We start from the raw sequence: 19,358 nt of genomic DNA on the forward strand, positions 1-19,358 counted from the left end.
TCGTTGTCCTGCCTCCGACTGTTCTGTCTCTCCAGTTTGCACAGAACATTCGGAATTATCGTGTGACTCTTCGTCTTTTTCCGACAGCTTCTCCAGCTTCTGGCCCATGGTTGTTGTCCTGTCTTTGCCTTGGCAAAAGAGAGAGACAAGTATCAAGACACAGCAGCAGATTTATAAGCAAGTCACAGGGGCTTAATGAGGATGGCTTGCCTCCCCATTCTAATGAAATCACACAACAGACACTGTTGTCTATCTCTGGCTATCATGAAACTTTCTCTATTTTTGTATATTATTCTATCTTCTCCTAACACTTGTCCTCCCATGGCCTCTCCGTCTATCTCTCCCTATTCTGTCAGAGAGGAATGCTGTGGTTGCTATAATTAAAGGTCCGACTGCTGCCTGTGAGTCAGCCGGCCAAAAAGGAAACAAGACAAGTGAGATAAGAGGTGAGCCGCCAGGTGCCAAGGTCAGATAAAATGCCCAGAGAGAATGTTTCCTATTAAATGCTGCCAGATCTATGGACATTACATGAAAAATTCTTCAATTACATCAAAGCCTTGGCTAAAATGATTTTGGGTTTAACAACCCGTTTTGTACAAACATGTCCCATTTTCGAGCCAGCACAGTGTGAGACATCATGCATAGTCAATTACCAGCTTGGAGACAAGGTTTCTTTGTGTCCCCCGTGTGCCCCCCTTCAAACCATCTCAATGTTTATGATTGTTTTGGTTACGGCAGGAGTCTATAGAAAGGTCACCTGGAATACATGAAGCAAGTCACGAGTGCTTTGACTGCTGAACAGATTTTTTTCGTGTGTGTCGAGCATGATGAGAGTTTAACCACCGACATGATGGATGGTTGAGATGGAAGAGAGATTATTACAAAAGGGAAAACGGCTCAACAGGCTTTGACGTGGCATTTGACGTGGCATTTGTATTGTATTTATAGGCTGCAAACCAACAACTAAATGTACAGGATGTGTACACATGTGCAGAAACATGCTCTGAAGTTTAAATGAATGTAACCCGTGAATTAGGCTTATGTTAAATTCAACCATATGAACCCTTTCTCCTTAACAGCCTGTGGTTTTGTGAGCTGAGAAGTGAGCGATGAAGGAGAGGCGACTGAACCTCTTCAATCATGTGCTCTGCCACTCATGAGTGACACTTGCCAGTCAAGTTCAAGTACATACTTGTCCACAGCACATAAATAAAACCATTCCCTTGATGTTTATTGGTTCCCTTATCTATTGATAATTTTTCTCTACACCAATACTTCAAAACCAGGGTTACTTGTACATGAAAAGTACAAGTACTTAAATTAAAAAAACAAACATACAAACAAAAAATTCATATTCATATATTGATCTGACTATATAACAAGTGAACACTAGGTGTTGAGAGCACATGAGCACCTTTGTAAAAGTATTTTTGCATTACCTGCCGCAGAATCCGACTGAATTATAGTGATGTGCATTTCAACGTGAGTAGTGTTTGCCTTGTCATGGCACAGACTCTGCCTTAGGCACCTGCTCTGTTTTTCTGTTATGATGTGGCTCGCATATAACCCAGTGCTCGACAGACACGTGGCCTTGAAGCTTTAGTGTATCTGAAGTGTTATTTTGGGATGGATGTGTTACAACAGCAGCATTGGAGGCATCTGTGACACTGACTTGTGAAACCCTCTCCCTCGTTCTCCCTCTGCCTCTCTCGCCGTCAACCGTTCATCTCATGCTTTCAATACTAAACGCGGTTCATCAGAGACTTGTGACTCAGAGTGCACGAACTATTAGCCCGCTCAATTAGTCCAAACTTTGTTTTTCTCTTACCAAATACACTGCCAGGCCTTTAGAACATGCAAGTGTATGACATAATGTAGCTCAAATTCAAATGGTCAGTTCAACAGGATGATATTCACACACATAATCTGGTCTGACAGTAAAATTTTCACCGCATTCTGCAAGGCAGGACTAAGGGTCATAAAAAAGATAAATGTGCTCACATTAAAGTAGCTAGATGGATTCATGCAACATCACAACTCGTAATAAGCGATATCTGTAGCTTGTACTTTATAGTTCAATTAAGTTAACCGCAGATATACACAATGTTACCTTATACAATACAGACATTGCGGTTTTAACACCCTATATTAAAGTAAATATGTATTTTTTACTGACCTTTAAAATTGAAGTTCTCCCTCTGACCTGTTGTTACTGTAGCATTCTCCATGGCAATCAAAACAGACTATTCTTATTAACACTTCCATTCAAAAAGCTTAACTGTTTGCAGTTTCAGAAGTTAATTAGTAAGCAGTAAAGTTACACTGATACAAAAATGAAACAGTAGCATAGAATATACTTACCGAGGCTGACGTTTAAAAATGATGCCCCTTGTCTGCCTGTTGTGTCAGACTCCTTCAACCGTCACCTACCCCATGATGTCAGGCAGACATCATTTGACTAATTCAATAAGATCTCTCTCTCTCTGCCCTGTCCATTGAACTCAGAGAGCAAGTCCAGCGGCGGACAGAGGCACTTCCCTCAGAGATATACAGGGATAGACGGATTCTCTCCTGATCATTTTTCACGTCAAATTTCTGTAGCATCATCATGTTGGAGTTATACAACCTCCCAAATAACTCCACGCAGATGCTTTATTTATAGTGAAAACGCTATAGTTAGTGCTGAACTGTCCATGCTTGATGCACAATAATCCAGGGGATTGTCTAATTATGCAGAGGAAATGGTTTATTTCCATGATAAACATTAGACTGGACATCCTTTTAACAAAATGTAAAAAAAAAAGTGCATTACACATGAACATTGGCAATGTACAGTACACAAAAGTTAACAAAGACAATCAACAAAATCTTACTCCCAGGTAGGTATTTCATGTTCTATATATTTTCCACCCATCTCATACTCACATGCTTTGGGGCAAACTTGTGCTCTATGAATACACTCCATAAATGCCCCCCCACCCCCTGAAATTACAGTATGTCTTAATGTCCTGCCTCAATCTCTGGCCCTTAAGTAGGATTGTCAGTGTGTTGCCTGCTGCCTGGGAATAATTCAATAAAAAAATAACCAATCATTTCCATTTTTAACGGAGCCTGAAGTCATTTGACTAAATTAGAGATGGCCCCCAAATTTTTTTTTTGCTGTGCTGGAAACACAAGAAGTAAATTTTAAGTATTTCGCAAGACACAGTAGCATTGTCAGTGCTTTTCTTAATATTGACCACATCTGCAAGCTAATGTACTCAATGGTAAATAGAAGAGAAAAATATATACAGCCTGGCAAATCTCAGAGACTTCAATCTTTCTTGTCCCTATGTTGAGTTTCAATGTAAATCATAGTTCTCCTTCCAGCAAGTAAGGTTCTTCAGCCAGCTATTGAACCAATACCGTGAACCACAAGTTTCAACAATATCAAACAATTACAATATTATTATAGGCTAATAATAAATGGAAGTGTATTGAGGGAGAGGAGGCTGCTGTGCATGAGATTATGTGTGTTTGCATACATCATATTATGTGCCAAGTTATACATTGCAAGGGAGCATGGTTATTATTGGGAGTGAGGATAAGTAATGTACAAAAAAATAAAAAATAAATCAGACCATCAACACACACACAAACTTTGCCAAGCCTGCGATGCTTTGTGGCGGAGCTAAGGCCGAGGTTAAGGCACTTAAATGCAAAAACAAATTCAACACATGAAGCAAACAACCAAACATCAGTGCTGTGGTCTGGGAACACAAAATGGAAGGACTTAGTGAGCGGTAACATCGCACGAATATCAAGCACCCTCGTCAGGCTCACCCGAAAACACTGGTTTGAATTAGAATTATACTAAGATTATATCGAGGGAATTATTTGAGGATTTTAAGACGCAGGTTTCATAGAGTTAGAGGAGATGATGTCTCTTTCTTGTGTTATCTTAAATGTGGAGTTGTAGCTGAAATGGAGAAACAGCTAACCTGGGTTTTTTCTATACAGTACAGTCAAAGGAAAATCTGCCTCAACAGCACCACTACATCTCACAGTTTTCGTACAAATTAAATATAAAGTATTAATTACCGAACTTTTAGAAGTGCCAGTCGGAGGACTTTTTGAAAACGTTCAGACAGAACCAGACTAGCTTTAATTCCCTTAATCCGTCTTTCACAGCCACAAGCAAGATCTCTCACTTTGTAACAGTTATTAATTCTTTATAGCTGCATTATTCATGGACTACCTTATGGCAACTGCAACCTTCTGCTCGAAACTTTCTGTAAGTGCTGTTGTCACGCCAGGCTCAAATGGCAACGTGAGGGGGAGAACAGGTTAAAGGCAAAACCACATTACTTAAATCTAACTAGTGGAGCAAACCTGCAGCTCCCTGTGATCCAGTTGAGGGAGGAGAAGGGGCAGAGGATGCATTACCGTCGTCTGTCTACACGGATCCATTTAAAGAAAAGCAAAATCTACACAAAATAACATAAATGTTGAAAAAAGGTGATTAAATGGCTTGCATTCATTCTTTGCACAGTTGCCATCTCTTCCGAAGCACTCGGATCTTTGAACACGGTATCAAAACTTGCATGTGCTTTTTCCCTGCAAACAGACATCGGCATCATTCAGGACCACTCGAGCACACCCAGTGTGTGGGCGACACAACATCGATCAAACAGATGAACTTGCAGATTAACTGTGGCACAGCAACTTTGGATTGGCGGCACAAATTTAAACAGAACAAGTTTAAAAATAGGCCTCAAGCTGTTTGAACATGTGAAGTATGAAAACAAAAGTTTAAATAGCAAATGAAGAAATGACTGACTGCAGGGGTAGAAGAGTAAGGCTTACTAAAAGCTTTGAAGCTGAGCTTTGCAGGTTCCTTGATAGGTTACTTGAAATATAAGGAAATCTAACATTCAGGAAATTAATGAATATTTTTTGTAATTATCACACTGTAAATGGAAGCATTTCATTTTGTAATTTGAAGGTCAGAATAATGGCAAGTTAACCAGAGTTTCATTCATGTTTTTACAAAAACAGTAAATTATCAACAAAAGTTTACGGCAGCATCTGCTGATGACTTTAGCCTTCCGATGATTGTTAGATTAAATAAATGACTCTTATAGGCAATGGACTCCACAGTAACCACTCTTAAGCATTTCGTAAATTTTTAATTTCCGATGTCTTGCTTTAGTGCTCTTAGATGAATTCTGGTTAAATGTAGCTTTGCATCTGAAATAAGCCTGTGCACTGTGCAAGTGGATACTAGAGTTGTGCTGAAGTGCTAAAGCTGTACACGATTGGTGTGCCATTGCAAACATTTGTGGGTTAGGGAAACGGAAGTTAGAAAAGCGTTTTTCCAACATATTACCAAAAGATAACCTGCGGAGCTACCGAGATAAATGGCTGCCCAGATTCAGACGTGGTAACAAGGTAAGAAAAGTAGGTTTAACTGGTCAAAGGAAACTGTGCCCTCTTCTTTATTGGCTATAATTGTGAAGGTGATTAAACTGAACCTGGCAACATGATATGGCTTTGGTTATCAGAGTTTATCTGACTAAGAGTGATATTTATTCTTATTCTTTCAGGCATAAAAGTGAAATAGAGTTTTTTTCTTCTTTTTTTTGATGCCATTTTTTCGTCTTGTGAATCATAAAATGTTTTAGTGTTTCAAAAACTTGGTGAAAATTAATGGTGACTTTCAACATGTGTGCTGCCTGTGCATGTTGAGGATATGCTTTGTAGTGCTGCAAAGTCATGCAAGGCTGAACTGAGCATTTGAAGGACATAATTACATTAACGCTAATGGACGGGTCATGGTGAACCAGCCACTGAGCAGAGACACACACACACACACACAAAAAAAAAAGTCTTTGACCAAAACAGTCCGAGATGCTTGTGGTCCGAGGTACACGCTTTTTCCAAGGTAGCATAAAAAATCTCATCCTTTTTGGAAAAAAAAGAAAGAAGATGATGACGTTCACATGGAGTGCCCAGTCATGTTGCAAAAGCAGCTGCAGCAGGGAAATGCAGGTGAAGTTGAGAGGGACATTTGTTTATCAGTGGTAACACAAGGAGATAGTGGCCGCAATCAAACAGGCTCAACGTCGAAAATTCATCGAGCTCCTTTTGATACTGTTGATGAGGTGGATTGTTAAAACATACAGTACACCGACAGCAGCGTGTTCACGCCAGGTATTTTTTTTGTCTCCATCAACATCAGTGTTAACTGCAGCTCTCCCAGGAGTCAGAAAGGAACAACAAGTAGATCTTATAAACCGCCACTATCTCCGCTGGCCTGTGGCGGAGTGTGATGATCCCGCGTGTGTGTGGTGGGGCGGGCTAGTCTGGAAGAGAACCAGACAGGCCTCGATCAGGTTTGTGAGACAAGCGAAGGACACAAGAAAGTCTTCAGTCCAGATTTAGCCAGAAGCATTCAAGCCTTTAGCATAATGTTGAAAACAAACCAGCCTCATCTTTATCTTTATGCCAGCAGATGCAAATGCACGGAGGACTGTTGCAGCTTGTTACAGTGGAGCTTGAGGCCAGAACACGACAGTACAGGTCAAAGTAGTGCTTCATTTCTGGTGCGACAACACAGCGGCAGTCACCTAAAGGGCCCTCAGCCATCGTAGTGTACCTGGTGGAGGCAGTGGTACGCCCCCATCCTCCTCCTCCAGCTCCCTCCTTTACGGCAGGGGCCCCACTGGGAGCTGGCCCTCCATGGCCAAGCTTGGCAGCTTTTCAAGCTGCTCCGCCCTCTGTCGCATCAGTTCCAGACCAAAGTCCATCCCCAGTCCTGGCATTCGCAGCTGGGCCAGAGCCTGCTGCTGGAGCTCCACTGCATCACCAGCTTGTAATTTTAAACCGTCTGCGGCAGAGGCCCTGATTGCCCCTGTACCCTCCCTCGATATTTGCACATCCACGTTATCCCCCTGCGGTCCGTCCATGTCCTCCGTCTCAACTGAGATGCAGCGAGGAGGCGTCTCCTCGCAGCTCATGGGCGAGACCAGTTTCTGGCGGTTGGCAGGCGGGCCGCCTGGGGCGCATGTGGCACAGCGGTAGAGGTGAGCACAGGGCTGGATCAAGTCGGGTGGGATGACAACGGGGGCTGGCAGGGACTGCAGAATGGGAGTGGAAGCAAAATGTGTCCCGGGCGGATCGATGCATATGGTAGGGACAGTGCAGTGGCGGGAGGCGTTAAGGCGGTGGGAGCGACCTCCTGCTGGACGGTCACAGCGCCGACCTTGTGGCAGACGCAGGCAGTCTTTACAGGACTGATAGGAGGGCTTCACTTTTAGGGGGTTTCCTGTGCTAGCACTGTCCTGTACGGAGTGAAATTGGAACAGAATACAGTATATGGTCAGTGGCATGAAGAATATTTGAAATCTTAACATTTCATATGCTTTTGACACTTTAAGCCATTTTAAAATATGTCGATGGACAAAAAACATGACTTTGCCACATTTAATACCAGCCCTCTCAACTCACGTCAAAAGCTGCAGGGCAGCTGCGCTTCGCAGCGAGCCGGTTGCTGTTGTTGGTGTTTAGGTTTGCGAGACCTAACCTGCTTTCCTCCGTCCTCTCAGCCTTCCCCTCTGAACTTCCAGGTGTTTGAGCCAAGGCCGCCATCTCGGCTTCCTCTTTCTTTGCCTCTTCCTCGTCCTCTTCCTCCAAAGTACTGATCTCGAGTCTCAGTCTCATGTCCTCCAGGGGGTCGAGGCGTCCACACGTCTGCGCCGCTGTGCCCTCACCGGGCAGGGCTAGGTGGGCCATGGGGAAACCCTCGTCCTCCAGCAGGGCATCTCTCTCCACGTCTTCAATCTCGATGAAAACTCTTTCCATACCCAGCAGCGGGGGGCCCCGCACTGGGGTGGAGGGCTCACTGTCTAATGCAGAGTCTGACAAACGCCTAAAATAGTAATTGTAATTAAGAGAGTCAAGGGGCTCCATCTCCAGACCTGTACCCCTGCAGGGAGATGCCCCGCAGCCTCCCCAGGCTTCCCCCTCTCTGGGCACTGGCGTCCCCTCCCCACCAGAGGCTTGCAGATCATCGGATCCCTCCTCATCGGCACCAGGCCTCCACAGCTTGCTGTGACGCTGTTTGCTGTGAAGGTACAGAAAGTACAGTTTTGTGTACAAGTGAGGAAAATGGCCAAACACACAAAGCAGCTTCACACTTTTTAAACACCATGTGCATAAAATCTACAGTTTTGCAAAGCAAACATGGATCCCTACCTGGCGTCCAGGATTCCCTCATACTCTGCCAGCTGTCTCATGAAACCGGCGTTCGGCTGAGCTATACTACGCTTCTGCTTGACAAAGTTGTAGGCTCTCTCCAGAGACCAGCCGTACTCCTTCATTGCATAGGCAATAACTGTCGAGGCAGACCGACTCACCCCCATCTTACAGTGCACCAGGCACTTGGAATTGTTCTTCCTATTGGACAGGAAGGAAATTCATTAAATATCCCATGGAGCAGCTGGAGCATTGAATTCCAGACAGGTTCCTGAAGTTTTCCGGAGTGTGTGTGTGTGTGTGTGTGTGTGTGTGTGTGTGTGTGTGAGAACGCAAATGTCCACAAATGTCGCTCTTTTGAGACTTTGCCTGCCAGCAGAAACAACAGAAACACTGCTTTCCGTAGCAGAATTATCATCTTGCCCTGCCTCCTGTCTGCTCTACCCAGACACCACAGAAACGTTCCAGAACATTTTTCCTGTTGGTGTGAACACGATGGACTCTGAAAAAATCCCCTGCAGTGTTCTTCACATGTGAAAGGAAAATGTCCAAACCCAATTTTCCAGCGTTCATGTCTGAAAGCAGCTTATTGAGCATTTTGCAAACATAAAAGATTATTAGATAAACTGAATGTGGGGATTTTTTTGAGGACTGTGCTGTATTAATGCTACACGTAACAAACTGCACACTCCACAGTAAAAACATCCTTTTTTTTTTTTTTTTTTTACTTCAGGTTAGGATGGTTAGACAGTTGCATAGCAACCAGACTGACTGCACCATTTCAGCTCTCTCTCTGTCACTGGCACAACGCACAGCTGTGTCTTGCATTTGGACACTAGAAAAATTTGTCCTGTGTGACCATGGCCGTGGTTCTCGGGCACAATGCATGATGGGAGACAGACGAACTGTGACGGCTTAAAATCTCCATCTATTAATACCAAAGTGCTGTAGGAGCACTTTTTCGATAACAGCACGGTGTTACAGTCCATATACCTGTATAATGTCTCCCTCCACTCTTCCCTTGCAAGTTCTGTCAAATGCGCCTAAAAAAAGGAACCGGCTCACATGGTTTAATTTTATGTGCAGCGTCTTACTTTGCTTTGACGATAAAGTTGTAGGTGTCATTCCAGTGGGCCAGCAGGTCAGTGGCATCCTCGTCGTACACGCGGACGTTGTGATACGAGAACATCCCTGGGAAGAAGTTGTCAATCTCTCTGGTAACGTTCAGAATGTGGCCAACTCTGCAACCATGGAAACAACACATCAGATTCTCTCTGTTTCTCAAATGGCAACATTCACACATGAGACAAACACACTCTCTTTTGGCTAACACAGTCTTTGACATACTTATAAATAAAGTACATTTTGCTTTTTGAACTAGGAGCTTAGATCATTTCCTATTGTATATTCGATAGTAACATACTTTATTGACTAAGAGCTGAAACAAATCAATGCATCAGCCAGATACTCTTAAAGTTAATCTCACAGGGGGCATAAATATGCATTTTTGGATAAAAGCGGTTTTCAGGTAAAGCTTTACATTCATAGCATTGTCTATACATGCAAAGCATTTACTGAATCATCTCTAAGAACACAGAATCTAATATTAAATCAGGAAAACATGATCATCAGCTCACCCGCAGTCACGTAGCTCTTCAAGGTTCGAAGCGTTCCACTCAGAGCCCTGCGAAGGTAAAGACACAGGAACCTTTCAATTAGAATAACTACAAGAATTTAACAATATATTATCGAGAAAAGAGCAAACCACGGCGAGACAGCCTGTGGGAAAAATGAAACATAAAATGTGAATGTATGATTTCAAATTCTCACCAAGTACACATGGTCAAAGATGAGTGTGGCCTTGTCCATCTGACCCAGGATCAACAGCATCTCGTTGTCTATGAACTCCTTGTACTCCTTGAGGTTGCAGCTCATATGCTGCTCCAGCTCGTTACGGATCTGATGACAAGGATGAAACACAGAAAAAAAAGATTCACTAAACAACCTTTCACAGAGCTTTTCCAACATAACATTTGCTTTGAACTGATGTTTGATTTCTTCTCTATTTGAATTATCCATGCACAAAGCCACAGTGAATTATTTCTAAGCTACATGTAACACTTCTTCAGAAACAAATATTTTCCACACACACACATGCTGATGAGCTGTTGTGTGACACATACCTCCTTCGACGTGATGTTCTCCAGGTCCTGAAACATCATGATGCTGCGTAGCTTGGCCGTGATGAGGCACTCTGTTCTCTCTCGCTCAGTCGGCCTGCACACAATGTGCCCAAACGTCAGTGGCGCCATTTGAATGAAAAATTAACAAAACACTGTAACATGGTTTTCACAGCTGAAAACAAAGGGCACTGACAAAAGGGGAAGAGGACATACACAAGGCAGGCGTGTTAGATGTGCCAGGTAAGACCAATACTTTGTGTTGAACTATGAGTCTCACACCAAAAAATCATTCAATTAAGTGTAGGTGTATTGCAGGTGAATCGTTTCCTATGCGATCTATGTGTCCCAATTTTCTCACAACATAAAGCTTCTATTTTGGTTGCGAGAAGACGCCTTGATGGGTCTCACCGGTCGACAAACATGGTGGGCGAGTCGGGCCGCGTGGTCTCCAGGTCGGTCATAGCGTTCCACTCATTGACGCAGCTTTGCTCCGACGTGATGCAGCTCTCGTAGAAGGCCATCCACGTGAGAGCGATGCCCCCGGGGAAGTAGTTGAACCGGCGCGACGCCTCGCACGCTTTGTGCAGCACCTGTAGGGCGGACCTGTGGCAAACACAGAGGAGGAGAAAAAAAACATGTCAAACACAAAAAACTCATCAGCACCGAGATACATGTAGATGTGCAGTTGTTGCAGGAGCAGATAGAAAAAAACAAGGGCAAACTTGTCTATTGGTAATTCTGATGGGTGACCAGCAGGTGGCATGCGGCTGCAAGAGGAGGTCTGAACAAATCATGTGTTAACAATGGCCAAAAGAGAGTTTCCTTGTGAGGGGAATAGTGGGAAATGAATATTAAAGTGTGGTAAAGTTGTTTGAAATGGAACCAAAGCAAGAAAATTAATATCCAATACATTTTAAGGACAGTTAAGGGTGAAGGCTGACGGCACTTTCCTGCAAACTTTACGGGACAAGCTTATAAATACATATTTTTCTGTGCTGTGAGATCAACCTGGTTCTATTAACTTGATGAATGTCTATGGGATAAACCACCTCCACCAAGTGGCAGGTTTCCATGTTGTAACGTATTCATAAAGTCACCAAAATACAATTCATGCCACATTTCTTGCTCTTATTTTTGTCATCCACATCTTATATCTTCTTGTAGTAGTTATCTGCTGCTAAGTGACTTTGTTAAGAAAAGTGCTGCATAAATAAAGTTTACTATCATATTCAAAATCAAATTAAAGAATGTACAAATTGTGATTCGATTTACCACTAGCGGAGGCAACAAACTGGGCATGTAACAACAACAATGACAACAACAACAACAACAACCACAACAACAACATGCCCTGAGGGTGGTACAACAGAGTCCATGATACGAAAGCCCACAGCACAAACACACAACAGTAATCCCAGGTAGACGTTAAAAATGTCCTCACCACATGGCCTGCACAGAAACAGGCTTGAAGACATGTGACCGCCCTGCAGTGTTCACGCTGAAACCTCTGGTGAGGAAGAAGAGGAGGAGGAGGAGAAGGAAGATCAGTGTGACTCGAGATGGAGATGAAGCGTGATGAGAGGGGATGTAAACACAGACTGGACGGGGCTCGTCCGTGGGACTCTATTCAGTCCACGGACCAGTGGAACATTCCTCCGGCGTACAGACACAGAGACAATGTTAACAGGTCAGCAACAACTGTTCTCACAGGGAGAGAGAAAAAAGAATGACTGTGATTCACTCATCTGCCACTGGTGGGCAGTGAAACCACCAACAAAACCCATGGCTAGTGCAATGATGCAGTTTCAAACCTGACTGAATCTGAGCAGAAAGTTTATACACGGCAAACTAGAATGTTTTTTTTCGAGAAGAAAAGATCTGATTTAACCATTAATTATTCCATCTTTCACGAAAGGACAACATTAAAACTTACCCATCTCCATCTAAATGTATGTTGGTATCACTCCACAGTGGCAGCACCATCCCAATGGAGCAATTTTTACTGAGGGTCAGAAAGAGTAAAGCATGTGAATATATCAAACAGTGTAAAGTGTGTTACATTGTGAGGCAGCAGAGAGACTATAATTACTTGTCTTTGTCTGTGAAGTCCATTCCCAGGACGATATTTTCCTCTGTATCTTGGTGGCCGTTGGTGTAGATAACAACCATGTAGCGCACCCGGTCCGACCATCCACTCTCTAACCGCACAGCCTGTGGAACAAAAAGGAGACATTGAAAGAAACTTTATCTGGGATAAAACATTCACTGTTTCCTGCTGCTGCCATGCACTTGTTGTGGCTGCAAGATAACCCCTGAACTGAAAATCAAACACACTGGAGTAAGGAGAAGTAGAAGAAACAACACGTGCACTATCAAGTCAATTAACAAAAAACATAAAATTATAAAACACTAGCTAAAAGTCAGACTAAATAGGCGGGCTTCTAATTTATATGTTTAAAAAAAATGTCGACATTTTCAGCTCATCCGAAGGCTGCTCCAGCAAATTGGGACCAAATGTTTCCGTTCTGCTTTGCATGAAGAGAAGAACCAGAGGACCCGAGTTCACAGACCACACACGCCTCTCTGATAAGAAGTCTGATGTAGTCCATGTCGTGCCTTATAAACTGATACAATTATTTGAAAATCACTAAGAAAACTCACTGGAAACCAGTGTAAAGATTGTAAAATAAAGTGACGTGTGTTCTCCCTGTAGTCTTAGTCAGCACTCGTACGGCAGAGAAATAAATAAATGAATGAAGTGTTTAGACATTGAACACAAACTCTGCATGAAACTCTTGCATGCAAGTGTCTGAGTAGAAGCAAAAACGAGTAGGAGTAAATATGAGAAATGAAGTGTATTATAAGTATTATAGGTATAAAAGTATTACTATATTATGAAAGTATTATACCAACCAGTTTGATGCGATCTTCAGATCGGAGGATCTTAAACATGACCTGCAGGTGTTGAGGTAAATCACCTGAAAGTGAAACATTAAAATGAGATTATGAAGCAGAATAAAACTGCCATCAATAATCTGAAGGATAAGATCCCACATAACAACATAGAGAAAAAATATCACACACTCAAAACTATTTAACAGGCTTCACTACAGAGCCACTCGTTCTGGGCTTTCTGAAAAAAAAAAACAATAAAAAAACCTGAAGGTCGCACACAAACAGACCATTCATCTTCTTCTTCTGTGCATTCATTGTTGCTTTTCTTTTCAAGTGGGAGGAAAAATGTTCGGCCCATTTCTGTCAATGAAGACAAATCTAAAAAACCCTGCGACCTGCCAGTGGTCCTCAGTTTCAGTGTTAGTGGGTCACACCTCAGTCGAGCACAGGCTGACTGTGAAATTTGATTTATTTTTAGATTGTGCATGACCATGACAAATGTTGATGCCACTGTGATGGGCAGACAAACGGCAGCCGTGGGTTTGTGGAATGACACGAATCTGTTTGGAGTCGATAAAAAAGAGACTAAAGTTGCAGAAAAACAGCACAAAATATCTGCAGTGAATTAGGCAACACAGATCTCGTCAATCACTGAGAGCTGCATGATGACATCAGCTTTGTTCTAGTTTGGAAGCTCAAAGAAGAGCGTGACAAAATCCAAAATCCAAATCAGTTTTAAAAAAGGAACATTCAAAAACATTTTATTCAGAAAATGTCTCTATGTTTCTTTGAAACAGCTTTGAAAACTGCTTTGGTTTTTTTTAAACTTTTTTGTTTGGGATGATTTGTGGCCGGGTCACTTGAGGTCACACCCAGCTCGGTAACAGTTTGGAATAAACACAGGCAAAGAGGGAAAAGTCACCTCAGCAAGTACAATGTTCATTTTGTCTGGAGCCCATTTGTGTGAAGAATATGGGCACAAGAACAAGAAAAAGACGCTTCTTGTACCTGTGTGTGTGTGTGTGTGTGTGTGTGTGTGTGTGTTTGCCTCCTACCTGCATGCTTGTGGTGGCTCGGGGTCTCGGGTCCTTGTGCATTGCCGCCCTGCTGGAGGAAGAGGGCGGCTCCTTTGACCATGAAGAAGCTCTCACTGAGGCTGGAGAAGAGGAGGAGTGCAAAAGAAATTGAAGGCAAGTGAAACAGTGAACCTAAGGAGGTGATTTACGTTCAATTGCCAAACAGGATACGTCCCGATTCAAACTAACTAGAAAAACAATAGAAGGCTTGGAAGCCAAAACATTTTAAGTTGTGGATAATTGTCCTTAAACAACAGCTACTCCGGAAACACTTCTCACACACATACTGTGCTATCATTCGTCCCTACATGACTTACGGTTCAGCTCGTGAATCTACACACCCAGGCAAAATGAGTATGATGTGTATCATCCTTTAAAGAAAAACATAATTGATCAAGCTACACCCATTTATCTTATTTCTAAAAGGGATTTAAATAGCAATAAAGAAAATAATGAGAGGGCCCGTGTTGTGTTTTCACACGGAAAGCTGCCCTTTCTTCCTGGGGGCCTCCACGTCCTGTAAATTCTTGGGTTGTCTTGCAATGTACTGCACGTTTGAGATCTCCCTCAAGTGTCTCAATGATATTGAGGTCAGGAGACTGTGATGCCCCGGAGACCATCGTCATGTGGAAAAGTCCAAGTGTGTCCCCATGTGCAGCTTTATCCGGCTGACGAGTGCAAACTGGCCTCCGATACTTCCTGAATGACACGTTGGATTCATCTCAACCATCCGTGTTGACTGAACTCCCTTTTTGTCATTAGTCCTTGTTGACTCTTACAATAGTGTTAATGGATGTGACACTAAAATTCTGTTCTGGTTTCAACTCCAAATGATTCAGGAGTTTTCAGGCCTGTTCAGGTGCTGTTTGTATATTGTATTGTTTGCTGTTTGTATATTGTATTTAAATCATACCAAGTTGAAACACAGGGAAATGAAAATGGCTTCAGTCAGGACACTGTATGTACGGTCAACAGCTGTGCACTTCTTAGGTCTTCATCAGTTCAGATTCAGAGAAGACGACAGGAGCCTCATCAGGAGTCCTGATCCAGCCACTTTTACAGCTCTGTGTTTTTACAGCGTGATGAGTCGACTCCTCTTGATTGGCCTTGCAGAGCTTTGATGAATCAAGCTTCAGCGTCTTTTTCCTCACACAGGGACAGGGTGCAGCTTTGTTTGACCACAGTCTGGTATGCCTGAGTGGGACCATCACAAGACCGTTTGTTCCAGCTCCCCTGCTACGTGGCGTCATTGTTTCTCTTTTCAAAATGTATGCAGACGACTGAGACATCGGGGGCGAAATTAACTACAAAGCTCGTAACATGAAACTGTCAAGAAATAAGTTTCGTTTGAACAGAACGACACTACGCTTGAGAAAAAAAGCTTGGTCATTATTCTATTATAGACAGAAATAGCCTCTCATTTCATTACCAAGATTAAAGCTTTTTAGCACTTGTTAATGTTAATATAAATGAATCACTGATGCCATGATATTACATAGTGTACTCAATATCAAGTGTTAATGTTTGCGCCGCTGTAAAAACTCACATGCGACAGATCTCCCTCCGAGTCAGAGCAGCTTTCTCCACAAAGTGAGGCAGCACGGTCAACATGGCTGTAGGTGAGGGTTTCACGACCAGATGCATCCCGCTGCTCGTTCTACTATTTACGATCTGATTAGAAAAACTCCATCGCCTCCAAAAGGCCCTTTTCTTATGAACATATTTCCAGTCAATCCTCTAAAAACCAGCATATTAGCTGCAGCCTCCCATGGCAACATATCTTGATTCAACGTGTCTCATCGTGGTCTTGGTCTCGGCACATCCCTCTTCGTCTCTCTCCTCCTCCTCCTCCTCCTCCCACAGCTCGGTCCTCAAAATCCTCCTCCTCAGTGGCGCTGCGTCTGCTCCCCGTCTCCTCTTCGCAGCACGTGCTTTCGGCAGTCGGCGTTCCCCTCTGCGACGCTCCGCGGCCACAACACCATCATTCACGGCGCAAGTGCGGGGAGGTGGTGGAAACTCAGTCTCAAGTTGGACATGCAGAATCTCTACAACTCTACACTGATGAATCACCGAGCCACAGGATCACGTCACAGGAGAGTCAGACAAAGCATGACAAGACTGTTTTCAACTGTGAATGAACCCCCCCCCCCCCACACACACACACACAAACACACACACACACACACACACACACACACACACACACACAGTGAGCACAATGAAAGAGTCAGTGCCAGAGCTTTGGTGACACAAATCATGGCTTCTGTGACGTCGTCGCTGATCAAAGAGAGGCTTTGTGAGCGAGCGGGGAACAGCTGTTTACGTGCTCACTGTTAATGTAACTGAGGAGAGGAAACATTATTTAAAAATCTGTCGAGTTGTTCAAACAGAAACGTCCAGCAGGTTTTTTAATCCTTGACAGTGAGAAACTGAGGGTCAGTTGGGGAAAAACTGTATGTACAAGAGAACAACGATCACATAATACGGAGTTTGAGTCTGTCGAACATGAATCATTTCAATTCTGTGAGATGTGACTATTGTCAGTGATTTGCACAGATCTGCGAGGAAGAGCACACAACGCTGGCTGGAATAAATCCACTTTGCACCACAGCCTTTCTATGCCAAATGATAAAACTTTTTTCACAACCTAGAAATGTACCTTAACGACGATTGTCGTTGAAGTTTTCACATAATGTTTTAGAAAAAACAAACACAAAACGACTGATACGTAGATGAACTGCTCACTAAGAGATTGTTGTTGTTGAGATCATGCTCCAACTTATTGGACAGCTCAAAAACGAAACGCAGCTGTTTTCAGTCATACAACGATCACAAATACAAATCATGGACTCGAGACGTCACTGCCTGTTGTGATCCCCCCTGGTTACTACAGCAGAGGCCCCACTGACCACAGAGACGGAACTAGAATACACTGCACAGGAAGAAACATTTTGTCTGACAACTCTGTCTCCACATAAAACTTCAAATAGAACACCTTCTCTTTTTTCTTTTTTTTTAAAAAAAACAGTGAGATCTTACCTCTGGTTAGTTTTCCGGTCATCGTCGCTTCCGAAATCCTGAAAGACAAAAGCAAAAACAAGACATTTTAAAAACACCGGCACAGTTATATGCTGCGTCAAATGTTTCTGAAGGGTCAAGAGAAGAGTTTACATTTTCTTCTCGTACTTAAAACAACTCTATTCGTGATTTCTAATACATGCGGTCCTGCGGAGCCGGCGTGGAGATCACGGCACTGTGCTTATTGTTTCATATGTTACACTGCTGCCAATAAGTGTTGATGAGGACCACGCAGTCCGTGACGAGGACTAGTCAATTGTAATAAAGTGTGCCGGCGCCATCTGCTGCTGCTCCCTGCTCAGTGCTGTGATCCCATCACAGAGCGGTCGGCTGCATCACCTGCACACGGCACAAGTTCAGCAAATAAAACCCCAAACACATTCAAACATCTCACACATCCACTTTTTTTTCCTGCCTGCTCACCGACTCTCATCGAAAAACCCACTTGTCACCAAAAGGAGGAATGTCACTGCTCACTCGGCTCAGTCGGCACACACAACATAATCCACTTTCCTTCAAACTAGAAAAAACTGGAGCACTGACTCTGATGTTTAGGATTTGACGGTGGTGTAAAAAAAAAATCTGGCCCTGCTCCATAGTTTGAATGTTTGTTTGGAGCTTTAAGATTTGGTTTAGCAGGAAGGGGGTTTACATCCTGATTTACAGAATCAGTGCTCTTATACTGCCCGTAGTCGGAGAGAGACGGACGGGTCAATGGGAACGACGAATGCTTGTACATGAGATTGTTTTATGTGGCAGCATCGCACACCCGCTTGAGTTGTGGGCCCCCACGCTGGGCATCACTCATCAATAGGCGTTTTCTCTCAAGCTCATAAAACACACAATTCAAAAAAAGAATTGGGTGGCATTGGCCTTTAGAGAGTCTCCTTCCCCAGCATTCAGGCTGCACTGCTGCCAATAAAAGAAGAGCCCCAACACCGAGGAGGAGGAGGGAGGAGGAGGAGGAGGAGGAAGAGGAGGGAGGACACAACCTGAACACAACGCAGCAAATGTTTGTGCAAAATGAGCACTTTGTTCTGACAGCTTAGCCCCCCCCCCCTTCCTCCTCACCACCCTCCTCCTCCTCCTCCTCCCCCCACCTCACCCACTCCTCCCACGATGCAGGATTTTGTTTACAAATCCGCTGCCACAGTTGCCACAGACAAATCTCTGCCCCTTGACAGTGCAACAATATATCAAGTTTTGCAACACACGCACGCACACACACACGCGCACACACGCACACGCACACACTCAGCAGGGACGGAAGTAAGGTTCCCCCTTTACGCATGATATTAAACACCACCCACACTGTGATGATGTACGGACTCGGCGTTTCCTCACGCCGCGTACACAAAGACCCCCAGCCCGCGGCGTTTCCACTCACCTCCCCCGCACTGCTGTTGGTCGTGCTGGCCGAGGATGCTGCACTGGGGGTGGGGGAGCGCTGCAGAGTGACCAGGGCCATGGTCAGCGCGCTGCAGCGGCGGCGGAGGGCAGGCAGCAGCGGAGGAGGAGGAGGAGGAGGAGGAGGGTGGATGGAGCGACAGGATGCCCCGCGGAGATTGGCTCTGTCACCGGGGAGAAAATTGCCTAGTCAGACGCTCTCCTCCGGCAGCGCCACCCGACTCCCGAGCCGCGGCGGTGGCTCCCTTTCGGTGCGGCTCGGCGCGCGTCCCTCTGCGGTTCCCTGGGTGCTCATGTGCGGCAGGTCACGAGAGATTTCCTCCGTTTGCAGCGGGCCAAGAGGAGCAGAAGCGGCGGCAGCAAACCCCGCGGTTCCATCTCTGGGGCGCAGACAGACAAACAAAACACGGCGCAGGTTGGACGCGGGGCAGAAATGACATGCAGCTCCGTCGGCCGCCTGTGATTGGCTGGCCTAGTTCGCGTG

At 44.2% G+C, this 19,358-nt stretch overlaps 1 protein-coding gene across 2 annotated transcripts; it reads right to left on the reverse strand.

Moving 5' to 3' along the window:
- Nucleotides 1-2,728: 2,728 nt before the first annotated feature.
- On the reverse strand, nucleotides 2,729-19,343 carry ssh1b (slingshot protein phosphatase 1b). 2 transcript variants are annotated; one of them, XM_035608429.2, is made up of 15 exons: nucleotides 18,855-19,343; nucleotides 17,429-17,466; nucleotides 14,369-14,469; nucleotides 13,332-13,396; nucleotides 12,508-12,629; nucleotides 12,352-12,420; nucleotides 11,860-11,925; nucleotides 10,827-11,021; nucleotides 10,419-10,512; nucleotides 10,066-10,194; nucleotides 9,873-9,919; nucleotides 9,330-9,476; nucleotides 8,236-8,436; nucleotides 7,489-8,104; nucleotides 2,729-7,322 (listed from the first exon to the last, which is right to left on the reverse strand). In XM_035608429.2, the coding sequence occupies exons 1-15, from the start codon at nucleotides 18,933-18,935 to the stop codon at nucleotides 6,687-6,689; spliced, it is 2,607 nt and encodes an 868-aa protein (XP_035464322.2). In that variant the 5' UTR covers nucleotides 18,936-19,343; the 3' UTR covers nucleotides 2,729-6,686. The 2 variants fall into 2 exon arrangements, with proteins under 2 accessions (XP_035464322.2, XP_047185576.1); XM_047329620.1 differs by lacking the exons at nucleotides 17,429-17,466; nucleotides 18,855-19,343 and adding an exon at nucleotides 15,936-16,494.
- Nucleotides 19,344-19,358: the final 15 nt, after the last annotated feature.

This window comes from Scophthalmus maximus, chromosome 20, assembly GCF_022379125.1.
Source record: "Scophthalmus maximus strain ysfricsl-2021 chromosome 20, ASM2237912v1, whole genome shotgun sequence".
Taxonomy (NCBI): Eukaryota; Metazoa; Chordata; class Actinopteri; order Pleuronectiformes; family Scophthalmidae; genus Scophthalmus; species Scophthalmus maximus.

Bases quoted from the DNA above. Each gene is read 5' to 3' on its own strand.
- ssh1b (XM_035608429.2), bottom strand. From the start codon at position 18,935: ATGGCCCTGGTCACTCTGCAGCGCTCCCCCACCCCCAGTGCAGCATCC. The intron at 14,470-17,428 runs GTAAGATCTCAC...CCTCTTCTCCAG, and splicing joins GACCGGAAAACTAACCAGAG to CCTCAGTGAGAGCTTCTTCA. The intron at 7,323-7,488 runs GTGAGTTGAGAG...CACTCCGTACAG, and splicing joins GCTGCCCTGCAGCTTTTGAC to GACAGTGCTAGCACAGGAAA.